The sequence below is a fragment of the Ciconia boyciana genome, chromosome 5, assembly GCF_034638445.1.
Source record: "Ciconia boyciana chromosome 5, ASM3463844v1, whole genome shotgun sequence".
Classification (NCBI taxonomy): Eukaryota; Metazoa; Chordata; class Aves; order Ciconiiformes; family Ciconiidae; genus Ciconia; species Ciconia boyciana.
In genome coordinates this window covers 70448351-70469421 of record NC_132938.1, presented here as the reverse complement: position 1 = coordinate 70469421, position 21071 = coordinate 70448351, and the positions used below count along the sequence as shown (strand labels likewise).

Sequence of the window (21071 nt, the reverse complement as noted above, 5' to 3'; positions counted from 1 at the left end):
AATTTCATATTGGAAACTGGAATCCCAAGTCTCTAGTAACTAAATTCCTCTGCCAACATCAGTTTTGTACATTGTCAGCACTGAAGCAATTCTACAAATTGACCTGTTCAGGTATTGATGATTGTGACAATAAACACTCAGTCATCAGTTTAGGGCACCTTTATAGAGAAGAAAGGAAAATCAAAATAAAAACTTATTTTGCAGAGGTTTGTAACTTGTGTCCCTAATCATTATTAAGGCACAATGGTGGGGAGAGGAAAAAAGCAGAGCACGGTTTGTCAGCAGTAAGGAATTGTAGATGTATGCCAGCCCTCCACAAAATAATGGAGAAAAATACAAGAATATTCCTTTAAAAACACTTTTATAGTGTTAACTTGTAGCTCAGAAAGACAATGGCAAGATGTAATAACTGAAAACAACAGTGAAGAAGTAACCAGATTCTATAATTACACCAATATTTACAGGGCACACCACAGAGTTATTTCCAGATCCTTAAACCTCTACTTCAGATCTAACAAAGGAGTATCTCTGAATCACAGGCACTCCCTGGTAAACTCCCATCCAAAGTATATCAGCAAGAATTAAATAGAATTGCATGCTCTGACAAGGTCCTTGGCGTATCCCCTATCCTCCTGAGGGGTACTAATACAATAGGGCAGTTAGAGGAAAGCAAGTTTAGATTATTAGACTGCTCTGGTTACACTGCCATTGAACAAATGTGGATAATTTCTACTGATTTTGTGCTGCTGAATAGCCATAATCAGGAAACAAACCCACATAAAAAAGGTTAGGATTTTTTTCTTTAAAAAAAAACATCCAACCAACTAAAACCTACCATTTAATGTAGCTGCAAATTAATTTGAATTGGTATAATATTTGTCTTCTAGTGTTAGCTGCATAAAGAAGACACACAAGACTAAAAATATTAATTAAAAGCATATCTGAAAAGGTTTAGATGTTCAGTGAAACCAACCTGGCAATCTGTCATCTATTGCTTATTAGTTATCCATCTGAACTTTTTGTTTACAAATTAGATGAGTTAGATACAAAATACTTATTCTTTTCAAAGTTTCCTGAAACTTTACATTCTGTCAATTATTATGGCACCTGTCAGAGGCATTCTTTCAGATCAAGTTTTCAATATGTCAATCAGAGAGGCAAAGTTTGTCCCAAAGAACTTGAGACAACTTGAAATTCCGTAAGAACAGACTCTTACAAACACTAAGCTGGCATTTGTTTATCTAGTCATACATTTCCACAGAGAGTAGTCAGTTCACATTTTATCTGATCGGTTTTGTTTGTTAGAAAGCAAAGTTATCTGCTTGTTAGGCATGGCATTTTCTGTGTTTGGGAGAAATTAAAATCAAGGCATTTTGTTAACTTTGCCCTGTAAACTACACATGTGTGGAACTACTATTGTTATAATAGGAAGGCAGGTGCAGTAATAAAACCTAAAAGCTTCCGTTTCAAAAAAATGTAGTGTCCTTGACACAGCGACAATACCACAACATCACTGAATGGGTTGTAATTTGGGCCTTCAGCCAAATCAAGGCTGGCTTCATGTGCACAGCATAAAGAATGTAACACAACTTTTCTACAACACCTATGTACAATATCCCAGGCAGAACATATACCAGTGTCTCAGCTTTCCTAGTCACAGCTTCTTTCCTCCCAAAATTTTGCCCATGTAGAAACATGGTGAGTTTGGGCAGTTGCTCTGTGAAGCTTACCTGTACCAACCCAGTAATCTCAAATAAGCCTCCATTGTGCTTGCAAAAATCAGCTCAACAAAATCCCTGCGCTATATTAAGTCCAATGAATTCATTTTGAAAATCACCACCTAAAAGGTTTCCCTTAACCTTCAAAAAGTTTTGATTTGTAGCTTGGTTCATCTTCACAGAATCGTATAGGTTGGAAAAGACTTTTAAGATCACTGAGTCCAACTGTAAACCTAACACTACCAAGTCCACCAGTACACCATGTCCTTAAGCACCTCATCCAAACGTCTTTTAAATACCTCCAGGGATGGCGACTCAACCACTTCCCTGGGCAGCCTGTTCCAATGCTTGACAACCCTTTTGGTGAAGAAATTTTTCCTAATATCCAATCTAAACCTCCCCTGGCGCAACTCGAGGCCATTTCCTCTCGTCCTATCACTTGTTACCTAGGAGAAGAGACCGACCCCCACCTCTCCACAACCTCCTTTCAGGGAGTTGTAGAGAGCAATAAGGTCTCCCCTCAGCCTCCTTTTCTCCAGGCTAAACAACCCCAGTTCCCTCAGCCGCTCCTCATCAGACTTGTGCTCCAGACCCTTCACCAGCTTTGCTGCCCTTCTCTGGACACAAGCCACTTGCATCTTAAGCCATGCAAGTCAGTATCAGGGATGAAAACTGAATTTTCTTCTTCAGTGCACAGCTTTAAGAAATATCTGGTTCAGCCCAGCCCTAGTTTTTGAACACTGGCTCTGACTCTCCTGCAGCTCTGTATGTACCCTGTGTCACTAGTTAGTTGTACATCACCCTCCCACTGACATTTGAGATTGGCTGCATGTAACGATGAGTTTAGGAGACTGCAACCAATTTCACAAGAGAAGCCTTGAGTCATTAGGTCCACTGGCTTTAAATATGCCTAATAACCAAACCAGCAAACTGTGCAGTGTTAATTCTTTAAACCACACACATCAAATGAAACTGAGAACATCATGCTCCTTTCTAAAGGAAACTTCGAAAGAACATCCCCTATTTCAAGTTCCCTGCAATTCGTCTACAGGTTATCATACCAAAAAACTACTAAACTATTCTAATCTGACACATGGCAAGCTCCAGCTTAAAGAATTGGTATTTCATTTTGACTTCGTGCATTGTAGAAATAGAAGCACTTCAAGTTGACATGTTATATACCTGAAGTAATACAGAGTTTCAAACACAGTCAAGCAGCAATCATCAAATGCCATGGGTTATTAATTCAACATGGTTTCCAATAGAGGAAAACACTTACCTGAGGGTAAGGGTCAACTGTTGCTCCTTTGACTTTATCAAGTCTCCTACTCTAAAAGTTGTACAGCCCAGGAAGCTTCGCTACAAAACAAAGCAGAAAGAAAAGGCAACATCTCTATTAATTTTTGAAGTTTTAATTGTTACTTTTTTCGGTCTCACACTTGTAAATCTTTCTTTGGTACCTAGAAAAATATTGCATTCCAATATACTAGTTTGACACACTATCCAGTAGAAATTTTTAATGCATCTGTAGTATGATTATCAGTAAATTGTTAAACTCTGGTTTTACGGGCAGGAACCTCTCTCTTTTTCATTAAGAACAGTCTGACAACCTGACAAAATACAGGTTGTAAAATGTACGGCCACAGGAAAATTCTCATTCAGTACCAGCGTTTGCATTTTGCATCTTCTTCTTTCTATATTTCTAATTTCTAGATTACAAGAAATGCTAAGTTTTCAGTGTTTTACCAAAGTTGTTCTTGCTATGGTTTTTCCTCAAGTCTTAGGCACTACCATCTACGTATTCCAAATATGAATGTATTTGCTAAGAAGGTATTTTTACATTGAGTTCAGCCAAGTTGATTAATAGAAATGTTATATTCGTCTAGTTTATGGCAATGTTTGTAAGTACTTGTTTCCTTTATTTCCATTTTAAGGCGGACCTATTCATTGCAGTACAAGTGCAGAAAGACATGCTAATGAAACTAGAATGTCTAAAGTTAAATTAAGCTACATCTCTATACTTTTTCCTTCTGTCAAAATCACCTTCACACACCATCAAGAGAATAGTGCAAAGGGAAAACAAATTCATCTGCTTTTGCTTTTTGGTTATTCTTTACCCTCTGATCATATCCACTGCACATGGCTCAAAATCTCATTTGGTCAACCTGGCCAACAGTAGTATTCTTGCCCTGGGAACAATGGGAAAGAAAATAACAGTCTACAGCCATCTTCCATCCATTTATCTTTCAAATATACTACTAAATATCACTCGCTCTGAATAAATTATGAGATCGTAAGATTATGTTGAATTTTTGCAAGAAAACAGTAAGTAGTACACAAAGTCTGTTTTTATTACATTATACTAATTTTACTCTACTGTTGGAACGGCAAAATAAAAATCCAGGGTAAATTACATATGCTCTTGGATATACAAATTCAAGAAGAATCAAGTTGCTCTGAGTCAACACAGGCTGCATGCAGAGAGCAACTTTCCCCTTCAGGGAAAAAAAGAGAGGAGAATCTGTTGCTACTGAGAAGCGTAACTTCCTCTGGTAAAAACAACCCTGCAGCCTGCTTTCTTTCAGGAAAGCCAGCTGGATATTGAGTATTTGAATGCTAACAATAAAGCTCTACACTAAGATAGGTTTCCTTGCATATAAAATGTACAGTTCAAATCGCAATTCTCAATTTAAGTGAGCACCAACACTGGTCTCCAGTTTGGTAAACTAAGTCACCAGTTATGGCTCATCCCTATCAACAACACAGGCTTAGATTTCCTGCGCTTTAGTTGGCACTTAAGCAGCAAAGGAAAAAGATGCAAGCTGAGAGTCTAGGGAAGGCTGGGAAAACAGTGGATTTGGAAGTGCTGAACAGAAACTAAGGAAGAAAAAAGGCCTATAGGAAGTATATAGAGAAAAATACCACAGCCGCACAAGCAAAGATCATGGTTAGTTTTCACTGCCAAAATGAAACATGTACTTTTACAAGAAATATGTCCAGGTGTGACACACGGTGATGCACAGCCTTGCTAGAGTGAACACACAGATAGTTCTGCCTTCCTTTAGATCAGTCAACATGACAGTGTTTCTTCACTAAAACTCTGTGGTGACACGGTTAGCTCAGATTAGTTATCTTCTTACAAGCGCGTATCCTTCTTAGTACAATAAGAACACATTCCGCAGCACAACGTCTATATAGCAGCCTTTATTCTGGCATTTCATGGCATTGGAGTGCTTGTATTTGCGGAAAGAGGGAGAGGGATATTTGTAATGAAACTGATACAGGGTGGGTCACCTGGGGCTTCTTTTGGCAGCACAATAGAACTATAAATCCATTTAAGAACCCGAAGTCAGAGTCCTCATATGATCAGGGCTAAGAAGCAATTACACTGCTCTCTTACAAATTTTTGGTCATTGTACCCACTAACCATGTCTGAGTGCCATATCTAGTTCTCCAGGGTCATGAAATTAAAGGTGAATAATTTTATGGGCTTAAAAAATTCTACTTATTTGTCTGCTTCATATTTTTATGTTTATTTAGAATAAAACTTTCATTGCCTGACAATGCAATTGGGAGTTATATGCAAAATTAAATAAAATTGTGAATGATCCCATGACCCAAATGAAGGGAGTTATGCTAATGATCAAGGGGTCTAATTTCAAACAATGCTGGAGAATACTTTTTCCATACTGATTTAGATACAAATAGTCTACCCTGGGGCCTGAACTGGCAGTCTACAAACCAATCTAACTTTGCACACGTGACTTGGAGAGGCTTGAAAAGTAGGCTTTAAACAGAACTGCTGCTGTAATGCTAATTACAGAGTAACATTCCTAATTTTGCTAGTGGGATGCTTATGGTTATAAATCTTAAGATATGTGCCTTGAGTAGTTTGATGAATAATCGCAGCTAGCCAAAAAGAAAAGTCTCTATAATAGCTGTATGAGAAGTTGAAACACATCGATTATTTCACTCAGACTGAACTTGCTGCCAAGCTCCAGATTTTTCAAACACTAGCTAACATCCTGGAAACTATGCCAAGGAAGCCCTGGTAATGCAGGAAAGTCAACGCCTTAGGCTAAAAATGTAAAAATCCAGTTATTTTAAATGTTTGCAGACACAGGTCTGATACCTGCACCAGATGGTGTTTGGTCTTTTATTCAGCTCTGGCAGGACCAACATTTCTCACCCCCATGAGGTGTCCATATTGTCTGGGAGGTTCTAGCCTCCTCAGACCCAGAAATGACATCCCAATACCAAAAGTTCTACAGACCTACACAGAAAAATAAGTCCTCCATATGTCACCAGTGTAATTTCTTAAAGTGAACCCAAAGGCAACTCCTACAGCAGAACTTTTTACGCTCTGCACATGAAAACCAGCAGGCAACAAGCCAGGCTCACTGAGGCAATGTGATTCCAAGCTCTCAGTCTCATCCGGATTGCTTGTATGGCAGTAGCAGGAAGTTTAGATAGTTGTGCTTGCCTCAGGATAATTTCAGTTGAAAAAGATTTTCAAGAAATATGTGAATGGGATTACATCAATCACTGAGACTATTACTCCTGCCATGATTTTTTTAATCATTTAACCCAATTTCTGCTATTAAAAGCTTGCCAGCTCCTGTTTAGCAGTTAGGCAGAACACTGTTTCTCTCCATTGGGTGTCTGTGTCTGCTGATGCGGTGAAAAAAAAAAATCGATTAATGAAAAAAAATCGCTTACTCCAACATCTGCTCTTGGCTCCTTGTGATCAGGTAGGACACTGGTGCGGACCTGGGAGAGGAAGAAAAAAAAAAAAAAAAGAGGCAAACAAAACGTTACTTTTTTGTTGTTACTTTCCAATAAGAATGAGAGAAGTGCTCATGCATTTTTTCCTCATACTTTCTACGTTCTGGAGATAAAGGGAGGTCTATATGTATATATAATTTAATAACAATTAATTAATAATTTAAGCACAATATCTTCTGGTTCCTGTGGAGAAAGTCTCTCACCACTACCCATTTATCACTCTGATCTTTCCTGATTCTCTAAAGGGAGAAAGGCTGTGCTGAGTTGTTCCTTTCCTAAAATCAGACTCTCTGGCTCTAACTTGAATGCCAGAATTCTTTATCTAGAGTTGTTCTCTGGAACCAAAATTTTCAACCACAAATGAAAGAACACAGTACATTAAAAAGTATTTTCTCCACATAAGTACTGGCCTTCGCAGGCTGATCTGCAACAGACGTCCTGATCCCCAGTCTCACACAATGTATGGCCCTGTCTCCTCCTACCACTTCCTGAGCGTCTTTGAGGTGACAGATATTTGTGGGCATTCATGGGGGGAAAGTCCCTGCATTCTCCCCTACATGGGACCTCCAGTTGTCCCTGCATTTTCTGCAGGGTGGAGCGGCCGTTGTACACAACTACTTTCATTTCACAAGAAAAAGTATGGGACAACCTGACTTCCCCTTACTCCTGGATTTTCCAAAATACAGCACAGGTTGGGGGGGGGTGGATTTAGTGTCTATATAATTTTATTGTTGAATGTTGGTTGAGAACAGGGAACTGATTCAATGGTAAAAATGAGATAGAAAAAGTATAAGAAAACCTCTGTAACAGCCCTCTAACATGGTCTGCCTGAGCCAAAACAGCCCATTGGATTAGCTTGCTGGTAAAAGGATGCCAGCTTCAGCAACACACAAGGGAGGCATGTACTGAGCATTCACATCTGTTCAGTTACCTAGTCTAAATAACAGATATCCATTTACAGCACGGCCCCCCAAGGACAAATTTTTGGCTTGATTTCAAAGTAAAACTCAAATTCATTTTGCAAATGTGTCAGCAAAAGACTCATTTTTGTCCCATGCCCTCAAATGTGCCCCTCAGTTCTTTCATGCTAGCTGCAACTTACTATACAAAAAGAAAACCCTCCTTCAAGAGAAAGATAATTTTACTTGTCTGTTTGTTATCCTAAATACATGCTGTCAGAAAGGGCCAACCAAAAATCTACCACAGAGACATAACACAGTAGAACCACAGCTTTTCTCAGTCAGCCCTTATCCCTTGATCCTCTACAGCAAGAACAATTTTTTTCCACAAAAGCCTGAAGATTGTGAAGAAATGCTATAATTAATTTAATGAGGGACAGCATACTTTAGAAATCTGTGGGAATCCTCATTTGGATGTAATTTTACATTTGGATTTTTTCCACTAATATAACATTACCAATTCCAAGGCATGTGGCTTTCCACAAATCACTAGGACAAAATTTTCAACACAAAATTCGTATCTATAATTTACCTGTAAATAGTTCAAATCACAAAGGAAAATAAAATTACTGATATTTCCTTGTTGGTGATACCTGTCTTAATCTTTTGGGGGCTGGGGAAATTGGGAAATAACTTACAGCACATCTGTTTCCTAAAAGAAAGGCGGCGTACCAATGCCAGGCCAAAAATTCTACGTCATTTAAAATGCTAAAAAGCTGTTCTATATGCTAGCCTCAGACAGGTGACATCTGGCCCAACATGGAAGTGAGGTATTTCCATTTTCTAATTATTATGGATATTTATTCAAGAAACACAAACAAATAATTTAAGAATGAACCTTCCTCTTCATCACTGATTTATAGGAAGATGCATTTGTAACCCAGAAGCAGTTCAGCAAGTATTTTAAAACATGTAATTGTTTTTGCATGACACTAAGGTGTGCTTTAAAGCAAGAAGAAGCCCAAGTATCTTTCATGCTTATTGAAATCAACGGAATCAAACATACACTTCGAATCATAGAATATTCATTCCTTCTTTTGCTGGATAAAGTCTCAGTTCAGGAGAACGTATTTCTGTTTTTCTGACCCAGCAGAGAAATGGAAAGGGAGGCAAAACCTGACAAACCTACAGTAGAAGCCTTCCACATGACAAAAACACATTTTGTAATTCCAAATGGAGTTAAATAAGGAAAAAAAATTCTGCTGCTTGTTTGCAGTTCCAAGCTCAATTTCATTACTGTCACAATGAAAGGAGTAGAAAAAGTATCCACAAACTTCAGTTTTCAGTTCTAAAATACTTTTCCGTTCAGCTCCATGTTTGTTTGTTTTCATTTGGTTTTAACCACTTGATAACCAGTAGTCATACAGCCAAATGGCTGTGTGGTGGGCCAGGTGTACAGTCTGGTGTACAGTCTGGTGGGGCTGGCATTAGACTCTCTCTCTCTTCTCTCTGAAATATATTTATTTTGAAAGGAAACTGGATTTTTTGATCCATGTGTGTGCAAATTTTTTTTTTCTAGAAACAGTTTTAAAATATTCATTAAAAAGAGAAGTCGTATATGCGTATGTAAATACATATATGGGAGCTATAGTCTGGTTCCTTTCATGTTGTCTATTGGTTGTGTTCCCAAACATACTTAAACTCTCAGAATACCACAGTTATCAGTCCCATTACAAGATGTCCACATAGGCCCAGGCAAGCATCATTACAAACACAAAGTCAGACAGTTCTCAACCAAATATAAAACATAAGAAACAACTCAGCTCTAGTCCCAATCCACAAAATGAAGGGGGGCGGGGGGGAAGAGAGAAATACAAAGGATTTGAAAGAGCAAATATTCTCCCAGTACATTACCTGATTAAACAAACTGCTGTACTTTCTAAAACGTTGTCATAAACCAACTTTTCCCTAATGACCCCAATAGTATTCTAAAACAACTACAAAATATAAATACAAACAAAAAGGCAGATTTTAATCTCAAGCATCCATTATTCTGTCAGAATTTCAGTTTTCGCATTATTTGCTCTAGGTTTTCCTGAGCCAAATGCAAACCTCTGAACGGTGAGTTTATTCAGAATTGGAGTAAGACTGAACTTTCCTGGAATAACACACATTACAGCCTTACCTTCCCAGACAAGAGATGTATGAAGAGATAAAAAACAGTAAGCAAGAAAGACAGCTTGTAAGCTAGGTCAAATGCAAAAGGTTTATGACAAGCATTCATTCCAGTGATTTAGTTTGTAAAATAATACGGCCGTCTTGGATACACCGCAGCTTGTCATACCAGGAAGACCACTAGTGCACTAGAGTGCATACCCATGATACGTTCCGCTTTCTTTAAATCTCATATAGAACAATATGCAACGACTAGCTATCCTTATACTTTCCAGTGCATTTATCACAGACATATCTAAGCGTCAAATTTCTCTAGGCATTAATGCTAAATTCAGCTTTAATTAACTGTCCCTTAGTGTAAGGCAGCTTTATATGATTAAAAAGAACATTTCTTTCAGTCATTCATGACAGTCTAAGCCACGTCCACACACACTGTCAAAGTTCAGAAGACTGAATCATTATCGTTACTGAAACTTGTGTGCCTGCCCTTAATTAAAGTATTGGCATTTCAGTTTATGATCAAAGGCCACGTTTGGAAGGCACTTAAGTTTTGCAAAGAAATAATGCTAGATCCTTTTCTCAGTTTCTCTAGATTTACCTCAAATCACAGCGCTTCCAATGACTTCCCAGCACTTATTGCTGTTGGCCATAAATTGGTACTATTCTGTCACCGCTGTTATACGCTCCTGGCATCTCCCAATAACTAGGTCCACACCACATCAGACAAAGCACAGCAGAAGAAAGACTACCGAAAGCAGTCACTGAAAAATTCACGTACGCTCTTTCAATATAGCACCTTCCAGGAAGGCATTCACCATTTCACTCCCTCAGCGTAACTCTGGCAGCGGTATAAGAACACACCACACGCAGTCAATTTTACCTTTACGCTACCTGGAGGTGCTCTGGGACAGCGACCATCTGCACCTTTCTTTCCCCCGCAGGCCCTTTCGCACAGAACGCGAGCACTGAACTCTGCTAACGCAACCGGCACAACTCCCCAGGCGGCTGCTGTGGGCAGCCAGTCCCATCCCCACCACCAGCACCTGCCTGCCTGCCTGCCTGCCTGCCAGCTGCGTGGCACCACCCACCAGAGTCGGGCACTAACTCTATTTCTTGTCACTTTTCGGTCAAAGAACATGTAGCTTCATGTTTATGTGCTGGATGAGCTGAAAATGCTGAAATTGTTACCAGGTTATTCAACAATATCGATCAGCTTTTACAGGATAGATCCCATTCCAGTACATGCAGCAAATTAATTTTTAAAAGTAGATACTGATGAGACACTGTACATTTACCAACTATTTATTTTCATCATATAGATTAACAATTTGCTAAAAAGTTCAATCAACATAGCGTAGTCAGCAAAGTAAAACACTTCCATCAATACTTTGTTGGATACCTGCTTATTGGATGGAGGGCAATGCTAATACAGTCATTTTCCAACCTTTAGTGCATAATTATTTCTAAGAGTCCCTATAAAGGAAAAAAGAAAATCTTTTCCCAATAGGCATGCATGTGGTGTTGCAGGGTTTACAGTTCCAATGGAAAAGTTGCTATGCAGAGACACTAACAAATGTTAAAATGAAATTAAAGATGAAAACAAGTAAAGGGAACATAAGCTGGATCAACTTTACTGCAACGCTGTTGCAGTGGTATAATATATATATTATGTTTATTATATAATATATGAATAAAATATAAAATACAAATTATAAAATCTTATATATATTCCCCTACTATCTATAGTAGGGAAAGTCCCACTTTCCCTACTATATGTATGCCCCTATTATTTGCTGTATGCCAAGTGACAGTTTCAGCTGTTTATTTATCTGAAAGGGTCAAACAGAAGGGCAGGCGTATCTGCACATGGTTGGATACTTTTTATAGGCAGTGTTTGATCATGACTCTCTTGCAGAGTGTGGAGTCAGAGTCATTCGTTTGCGCAGCACTGAGACTATGTACTACCTCCAGGCCCACTTTTCAAGAAATAATACGAGGATAATAGAAAATACGAACTTCTCGGTCTCTAAGAAGCATCATAAACTGCTTTTCTTTCCAACTTCTCTACAAGTGACTCTCTTCTCTGTGTATGCCGCATCTTTGTATGCTTTCTAGAGAAGAGTACCAACACGTGGTACAAGATAAGCATTATGAGACCCTCCCGAGCAAAGACTGAGGTTAACAGAATTGAACAGCTTATGTAGGTGCCTAACTAGGTGTATGAATAACGAGCAGGAAAACACAAAAGCCTTGAGTATTTGATTACAATACCGTCTTGTTTGTTTATTTTTACAGTTTGGGCATATGATCAGAATTGCCTTCAAAAAACTGAACTCCAGAGTTCAGAAATAACAGATTACTTAGCAACTCTCTCTGTATTGAGTGCATCACAAAAAAACATGCCACCTCTGCAACATCCAAATGGAAGCTGGAATAGACCAAGTGACGGAAAAATCTATACATTACGAGTGCTTTGGGACATGCTAGAGAGTCAGATCAGATCCACCAAGGCTTATTAACTCAGCATAATTGCCAGCCATACTAGAGCTGTACTACCTTGCACTGTGCCTCTACGCAAAACGATAGCGAGCGTACGCGTGCAATGGCCCACTGTAGCTCAGATTCTGGGACGAGGTGACAGCTTGGGTGCAGAGCCCGCCTCAGCATGGCTCACGGCTTCAGCTGCTGACTCTCCCCCTGCAAACTACCAAACACAACTGACTGCACTGAAGATGTGCTAGGAGGAAAAAAAGGCAGCTCTGTTAATGCTCTTTCCCCCACAAAGCACTAAGATCACATAGACAGCTTCTTCCCCAGTATGCTCCAAAACTGAAATACACAAAGCTGAAAATCACACAGTTGAAACACAGTTATAACAACCTCCCTACATCTAGGTCTATTCTCTTCCACAGCTATTCATATGATAAATAACTAATCCTTGAAGGCAAAGACCTAAGTTTGATTTATCTCTTGGAGTCAAGGTAAATATGAAAAAGCTGTCAAATCTATCCATATAAATCTAAATAATCTTTAGTATGTTTTCAGTGTATGCAATGAAAAAATGGGAGGAAGAGACTGTTTATTTACCTTGTTAACGTAGTACACAGCATGAGCTCTAGATTCAATTTTTTTAACCTATTTGAAAAAGCTTTTTTTCCCACTGAGAAAGATCTGTCAACTGTAAGGTTATGTGAGAGATTAAAAGTGACAAAGAAAAATGGTCTTTATAAATTAGAGATAATTAACGTTTGAGTCTTAGCATCATTAAAAATAGATGCGCTTCTGCTACGAGTAATTAATTTGCTCTTTATTGAAACTTGGGGTACAGATACTCTGCCAGTATCAATTGCTGCAGTACACTGCTTTTCAGGGAGCAGAAACAGCCACGAATTGCTGCACCCTCTCAGCCAAGAGTTAATGCAGACCTATGCTGCAAAGCATTCTTGCTTTGCACGATTAGATCATCGTCACTCCCCTTGTGAACAGCTGCTAGCAAAAGATGACCTTTGCACTGTGGGTTCAGTGCACACAGCTTGCACCCGTGAAGAAACACCTACGAGTGATGGTTCAAGTATTGCAGGGGTCTGAAGCACCATCCGTTCCGAGATGCAACGCATCCAGCCATGACAGGGGAGCGACAGCACTCGCCCGCTCAGAGTCCCTCACAGCGATAAGTGCAGACTGACAGGCAGCATCGCATTGCGGTTCGGTGGGTTGCTTATTACTCAACCGTTTTTTTAAAAGGTCGAATTTTTGCCATCATTATAATGACCACTGGTAGCGAAATAATTAAATACAGGCTTTTTCCCTCCATCTCTCAGTTCTTTTGAACAAAGCCCAACCATGTGAAGAAACCTTCCGCAGTCTTCTATAGGTACTGAATATTCTAGGCGTTTCCTCAGTTATACTTTTTCTATAATATAATATAACACCGTGTTTGAAGTCCTTAGGCGTTACAGTCAGCCAGTAGGCCGGTTGCTCTTTTCGCCCCCATCATAATTTCCGGGAATCACCCCTTTAAAGTCTGTTGCATACTGGGAACAAGCCGCAAAATCTGAAGAGTAAAAATCCCCTTCAAAGTGCTTGTGATGCCTGCTCTTCCCTGCTTGCTTTCACTGTGAAATAAAAGTCACAGTGGCAGAAGGCAATAGAAGGCAAATTCTAGCTTCTGTCAGCAAGCTACTGATGGAGCATTCCTAAGCTTTTTTGGCTATTCATTTATATGGGCCAGCCAACAGGGACGTTGTTACTTGCTCAAATCCCAATACCTCAGGCTGGTTATTACAATTCCACTCTCCAAAGATCACTGAGACAGACTCCACAATCCAAAAAAAGCAGCAGTTAACTGCAGCCAGGGAAACCCGGATGCTCTAACAAATTACATCCCAAAGAATACTCACTCCAGAATGATTAAGAAAATAGGAGGTAGGAATACATACATAGGCTTTTCTCTCACACTTTTTCTCCTCCCCCCCATCTAGCTGTACATATTGCTTAAGCAAAACATGACTGATCTGGCAATCTCTCAGTCTGTCTGTTTGAGCATCTTGCTCCCCTGAAGCAGCAGACTATAACCCAAGTGTTCAGGCTGGAATTTCAGGGAAAAATGCCTTCATAGAATGAAAGTATTCAGCACCGCTCACAGGGCCTGAGGCAGCTGGATAGGGGGGGGGAAAAAAAAAATATCTCATTTCCATATGAGCATCAGAGAACTTGTGCCAAAAAACCATGCTAGAGAAGCCAAGGAAAGAACTTGTACTCTAACCACTTATTTCAGGGGACACTTGAGAGGATACAAGCCAAGGGTGGTGAAAAGCACATACAGTTGTCTGATGAACAGCCAGTCAACACGGTCTTGCTTCAGCATATGACGCACAACAAATTAAGGCAAATATTGCTGGACCGATCAGATGATGAGCCTCAACAGCTATGTAAAATTACCAGAACACAATCTTCTGCATCCAAACTTGAGTAAAAATTGCACTATGACTCTGAATATCTTGACAAAATGAATTGAAATTCCCTTTTTTCTTTACTGAATAAACAGTCTATTTTTGAGTATGCTATAATCTGCATTTCATGATTTGTATCTATTGCCATAAAAATCACATTAAGTTCTTCAGAAATCTTACTATAAATTAAACATGAAACCATTTACACTGATGAGCCAGTTACCTACAAGAAACAAAGTTTATATTTGCATCTAGCATAGGTATTTCCAACACTCCCAGTTCCTCAACAGATTGCAACATTTACTCAAATGGCAGCAGGTTATTCACATATTAAACACAGAAAAAAAGCTGCCTTAAAGAAGTCCAGACCTTTCAATACTCTAAACAAAATATCTCTCAGTCTTCTGACTCATGGGAGCAGCTGAAAACGAGATCTCAGAGTTTAAAACCCTCTGCAGCTGCAGCCGTCACGTCCCCAGTACACACCCTCCACCTAAGTTCCCTCTAGAAGCTGATATTACCCCTCTGCCAATACCTGAACGCATCGCCTGCTGAGGGCCTTAAGTTCAGTATTTTGGATGAGTTATTTTTATGTGAGGTACAGAACTAATCAGCTATCAGTTCCCACAGAAGCAGAAAATTGTCATAAGATCACCCAAAAAGAAAGTTAAAGATTTTATCCCCCTCTCCCTTGTTTTAAGGTCACTTTTTCACGTGAGCTTTTAAATTTTAAAGCGAACATTTTAGAGCAATTCTGCTCAGCCAGTCAGACTCAACCTTCTTCATTTCCCACTGGGTGTCTCCCTCAGGGAATTCCAGCAGTGATTTTCCCTGCAGTTATTACTGCACGCAGCTGCAGCAGTAGAACCACCAGAAAGAACTTTTGTGAAGACTTAAAATGAATACCATCATTTCCCTAAAGTCTGTGCCATGTTTACAAGCAGTGCCCATCCATCAGTATTCTGGACATCCACAGGAGATGTTGAGAGAAGCAGAGAAAGCGGCTTCAGCCCTACCGTATGAAAGAATATGCGTAGAGTACACATTTTCTGACTAACACCACTCCCCTCAAAAGCGGTCATAAAAGTTTGAAAAGCAATCAAGAGCCTGATATTTTAATAAAAAGAAGTATTAGCAACACAGGGCTGTAAGAACCTACAGATCATTTGCTTCAATATTTTACTGTCACAGACACCACATAGTAAAACTCCCTTCACACATTTTTGAACTACACCTTGAAATTATTTGAATTTCTTCTTCCACCCTTCTGACTGGAAGGTCATTCCAAAAAATGATTGCTATAATAGTTCAGAGTCATTTTCTAGTTTGCAGTCCAGAATTATTCATGGAGAGTTTATACTCATTTGCTCTTCTGCCAACATGGTCTTTTAGCTAAGTAATTATTTTCTGTTCCTCATACTGGTCTCCTGGTATTCATAAGAGAGGAATCATATGCTCTCTTGTACTTCATTTTGTTAGGATAATAAGCCAAGCTTTTCCAATACACCGTCATACAACAGGCTCTCTGTTCCCAAGACCACCCTATCTGTTCCAGTCCTAATTCATCTTTCTTGAACACAAATGATCACATTACTGACAGCTTTCCAGAAAAGGCCTAACTTGTGTATATTGAACATAGTTCCCTGGATTCATCTGGGAATCCTGTTTGCCTCTCTCCGCTGCATTAGATCCGCTGCTTAGTCACACTTTGATCAGCTAATTTACCTGCGTTGTCCTTCATGGAATTTGTTTCCGATACATCAACTCTTAATTCATCCAAAACATTCATGTTAGTAGAAAATATAGGGTCATGTACTTGGAGACTACTGTTTTTCATCCCATTTCTATTATTCCAGACTGAGTGCCTTGGAGCAGCTCCCTGGGTAAAGAATTCTCTCAGCTGGCAACCGCTTTTCCCTTAGGAGATCGGGAGCTTTCCACACACACCACATTTTTCTCTAATAAGTGGAAGCTTGAAGGACTCTCACATATATTTCCAGAAAAGCAGGGAAAATAAGATTTATCAATACGGATTTTTCTTTTGTTCTTATGACAGTTTGTGATAATGTTTAAAAAATAGTGGAGGCTAAGGTCTGGTGGAGGTATTCCCTAACAGATAGTAAATCACTTCTGGTTTGGGGAACTCTGGGTAAAACTGCTCATCAGATTTACTGTGGTAGAAGGTATAAATATAGGGTAGACAGATGAGAGGGAGTACATCAATTTTTGGGGGGCTTGCTATGAGCTCTGTTTTCTTTGCCTTAGTAGACAGGTTCTATCTATTAATAAAAGTCCATAAAATGGACTTTTATTAATAGATAGATCCTGTCTACTAAGGCAGGGATAGATCCTGGGGAAGTACATCAAGCTTCTAGATGTACTTCCCCAGATAATGGCTCTTCCAACCTGTAGAACTGCAGTCCTGTCATGAGAAAGACTGTGGTGTCCAGGGCTCCCACACACTTTGACCGCATTGCTAACCATCTACGCTTGAGGGGAGCAAGGAATTTTCTCACAAGAACGTCCAGAAGTTCCTGGGAAAATAAACTTTCCCAACTATCCAAGTATAAACATTCCCAAAACGATCTATAAAGAAAAGATGTACAAATTCATTTTTTCATTTGAGAAAGCATCTTGTTCTTGGGGTGAAACAGTTAAACCTGCATAACTGGAATTAAGTTCTTAAGTATATAAATACTCAAACAACCAACCTACTTGTCAGCCATCTTTAAACAAACAGGCAATCTTTGATAGTGCTCTGACCTTTGCACAACCCCTCTCTCTTCTGAGATGAGAAACTGAAAGGCTTTTTATTTATTTATTAAATAAATTCAGAAGTGACTTCAGAAGTGGCTTCAGAAGTGACTTCAAGACAGACGTCTCATCTCTCTCACAATCTAAATGAGTTTCTGCTTTAAAGGCAAGAAGTAGCTATCACTGGAAGCAGGTATCACCATGGGCCTATTCTACTCTGCAGCAACCTAAACATAGTTTTGTACCGACAAGGCAAGGCAAAAAACAGAGATCACACAGTTCTTTTATGTCTCAATACGAAGTCGTAACACAGACAAGTTTATGGTAAGAGTATTTCATTGTTTTATCAGTGAAATTATATTCATAGTCACTTCTATATAAAATGCACGATTTTGATCTCAAAACCATCTTACAGAAAGACTGGTTTTCCTCACCTGAGTATGTGTCGCTGTGCTTATTTGCCATATTAAGATAAACCCTTTTTTCCCCCCACTACATTGCCTTTTTTTTTTTAAAGCGTAACTGCAATCTGCAACACATGGTAATCCTTTTCTATAAGCACGATCAAGCTCTTGCAGAGATCTTAGTTAAAACCAAATAAGCTATGAGCACCCTGCTTTCAGACTGATAAGGAGGGTTAGGAAAGTCGATAGTCATGGCTGCCTGTGGTAAGTAATTAAATTCTGATTCTTATGAATCACAAAGAGTGAGTAAAGACATTAGGTAAATATTTTGAAGTAATTATTTGTTTCTTTCAGAAATTATATACTGATATAAACTGATGCAAAAAGATCCTAAGGCTCACAGTAAACACCAAATCTATTGAAATATTTTCACTACTTAAAAAAAAAACCAAACATATTAACTTTTTCTAAAACTGAAAAGGGTAATTTGCTGGGATTGTTTCAATCACGCTTTATCAGCAAATAAACAGAAAATATTAGGAACAGTATTCCTAGCAAAGATGTTTAGGTCTGAAATTTGACCATGCTTCTATTTCTAGAAGCCAGTTATAGATTCTTTCTTGCTTTTATCTTGCAACTTCTTATTTGGAAATTCAGCAAGATAATGTTTTCTGGGAAAGATAGTATCTGTTATTAGACGAGCTGATATAAGATGGAAAGAAGCTGACAACTTTTTTTAGCAGATGAAGTCTCCTTCAGGAACTCAGGAAAGCTTGTGCTCCTGGTAACTTGTTTGTTTCCTCCATTCTATCTGCCTGCCTGACAAAAGGCTACCTACTCCTATAGACCCTTAGACCACCCCCAAATTGCCATAAGTTACGTAAGAAAACGGACACTCGCTCTGTGATCTTTTCTGATGTTTCAAAGCCAAGCCATCTCCATTCTAGCCCACCAGACATATTTTCTGCGAGCTATCCAAATGTCAGCCACAACACTACAGCTTATTAGATGAAGTTGCCACAACCAGGCGACAGGAAAGTTATCGCACAAACTCCGGTGACAGCTTTCCCCCTTTCATAGTTTACATGCTACTCTTTCACTTCTGATGCACAGTATAATTTTTCACTATCGCATCCTTTGTGCTTCCAACACTGCTCTGCTAAGGTGACAGCGCTTGCTGACTCACCCTTAACTTCCTCAACAACTGACATGAAATACTGTAGGGTGCAGAGATTTAAAGTCAGTATCATATCTCAGGATACATACAAATTGACACCAGGATGGGAACTGGAAATTTCAAAAAGGCATGTATTTCAATGCCACTGAACAGAAACCCCAGTTTTAAAAAATACTCTGCCAGTAAACACCCTTAGCTAGTCTTCTTCCAAAACCAGTCAACTCAATAAGAGTCGAGTTGGTTTGGGAAGGTGTATGAGATTCTACATAATTTGGGTCCAGGTCTAGGTTAAACTATCTTACAGAAGATACCTGCATTTTAAATCATTAACAGTTCTCAGAGAGATCAAAATTAGTACTAGAAATTCACTAGAAAGTGAGCGTACAACAAGAGTAGGGGATAAAAAAAGCACAGGCACATTTTATCAGGAATGATTTTATGTCAAGTAGATTAGATGACACAGACTTGATTTCTGTCTAAATAAATCAAAGGAACAGATATATCTTGCCACAGATGATGTAAATTTGCATAAGTTTTAATGCCTGACTACAGATACTGCAACGTCTTGAGAAGGACTTTTGAAAACAAGTAGGAGATTCTATCAACTTAACAAACAGCACATAGGCTACACTTCCAAAAATGTGTTAGTAGCCTTACATATCAAAATAATTTTAATTCATTAACTTCACAGGAATGGCACTAGTTACACTCAAGCACAAGTAATACAGCAATGCTTAGCAAATACAGGCTTTAGCATAGTGAAGTGGTGTTCATTTTCACTTTATCCAAATACAGAGCAGCCTACAAATTTCTCCTCAGTCCTTCCCCCAAGACTTAGTAGAATCTTTTCCCGTGACACAGGGAATCATTATTTGTAAAAGAAAAGCATTTTAATACAAGATTAATTATATGAAAGGTAGTTATACATGTAAAAATATGGTAATCTCTTCAGCTTGAGGACAGGTTGTGATAGAGTGTCCTGAATTGCACAGCATCCCATATGCTGACAGGATGGTGGTAGTTCTAGAAAATTAATGTTTAGAGGTTTCCCCTTCCACAACTCATATCTAAAAGGGAAAAAGATACATGCAACAAACAACAGCTTATATGTGAAATAATGTTGTAGTCATAGAGCATCTTCCAACTCATACAATAAATTCTGTATAAATTATTACAGACCCTCTCCATCCAATGTGATTATCATAGTAGCTGCCTGAACTCAACCATCTTATAGATGGGCCCTTTAAACAACAATTAGAAGCAAGACAAAACCCCACTGGATAAAATGTATGAATTTTTATCTAACTAATTCTAGCAAGCATTTCAAGACATGAACTAATTTAGCATGAATGTCAAGGCTCATGTGCCTAGTTTTCTAATAAAACCCATGCAATTTCCAATGTTAAAAAAGCCACATCCAGCAGCTGAATTGTACAATTTCATTCGGAAGCAAACCTCAAAAGCCCAAACCAAAACCACCCATGAACACCCACACCCACACACATTTATTACTTTTATTTCTTATGCTACAGGTAAGCAGTCAGGATGCTTATCTAGAACAATAACAGACACATTTACAAATGACAGAAAAAGAATATGAGAATGTAGCAAGGGCAATGAACACTGGAGGTATTGGGATGAAACTCTGTTTAACCTCTGTAATTTATTCCACCTATGAGTGGAACAAATGAGAAGAGGGCAAAACAGCAGGCAAGAAAGTGGACACATAGAAAATTAAATTCAGAATCAGTCATGTTAGAGTAGTTACAAGACTTGGGTGTCATACTTGCTCTTCTAGCATCAACTACTTCAAATGCGCATGCATGCGTGGGAGTAGCTTATTCTGATATTACAAATTTAGTCAGTCTCTCCAAGTGATACGGTATTTTTGAGTAATACTCCATTTTATTTATTGCTGTCATGTGAGATCATTTTAAATTACTAATAAAATGCAAGAACAAATACTTAATTGCATTGTATTATGGGTCATGTTAAATATTGTGTTAGTCTGTGGCTTTTTCTCAACGATTCCCAAAACAATTTTTTAACAGAGGACCACAAAGAAATCTGGATATAGGGTAGGTAAAATTACCAGAGAAATAGGCTACAAAAAGCTATTTGTATTGCAAAGTAAAGTTGAGGAACATGAGAAATGGGATAAGGAGAAGAGAAAGGTCCTGATTCAGGAAAGCATTCTATTTTGAGGT

General features: G+C 38.8%; 1 protein-coding gene across 7 annotated transcripts in view; it reads right to left on the bottom strand.

The window, feature by feature from the left end:
- The window catches only part of INPP4B (inositol polyphosphate-4-phosphatase type II B), a 370109-nt gene that overhangs the window by 164597 nt on the left and 184441 nt on the right, over nt 1-21071 (bottom strand). For all 7 annotated transcript variants that reach the window (XM_072862441.1, XM_072862442.1, XM_072862437.1 and 4 more), the window contains 2 exons: nt 6438-6488; nt 2998-3077 (listed from right to left, as the gene is read on the bottom strand). In XM_072862441.1, the coding sequence (XP_072718542.1) occupies nt 2998-3077; nt 6438-6488 (131 nt within the window). The remainder of the gene's footprint in view (nt 1-2997; nt 3078-6437; nt 6489-21071) is intronic.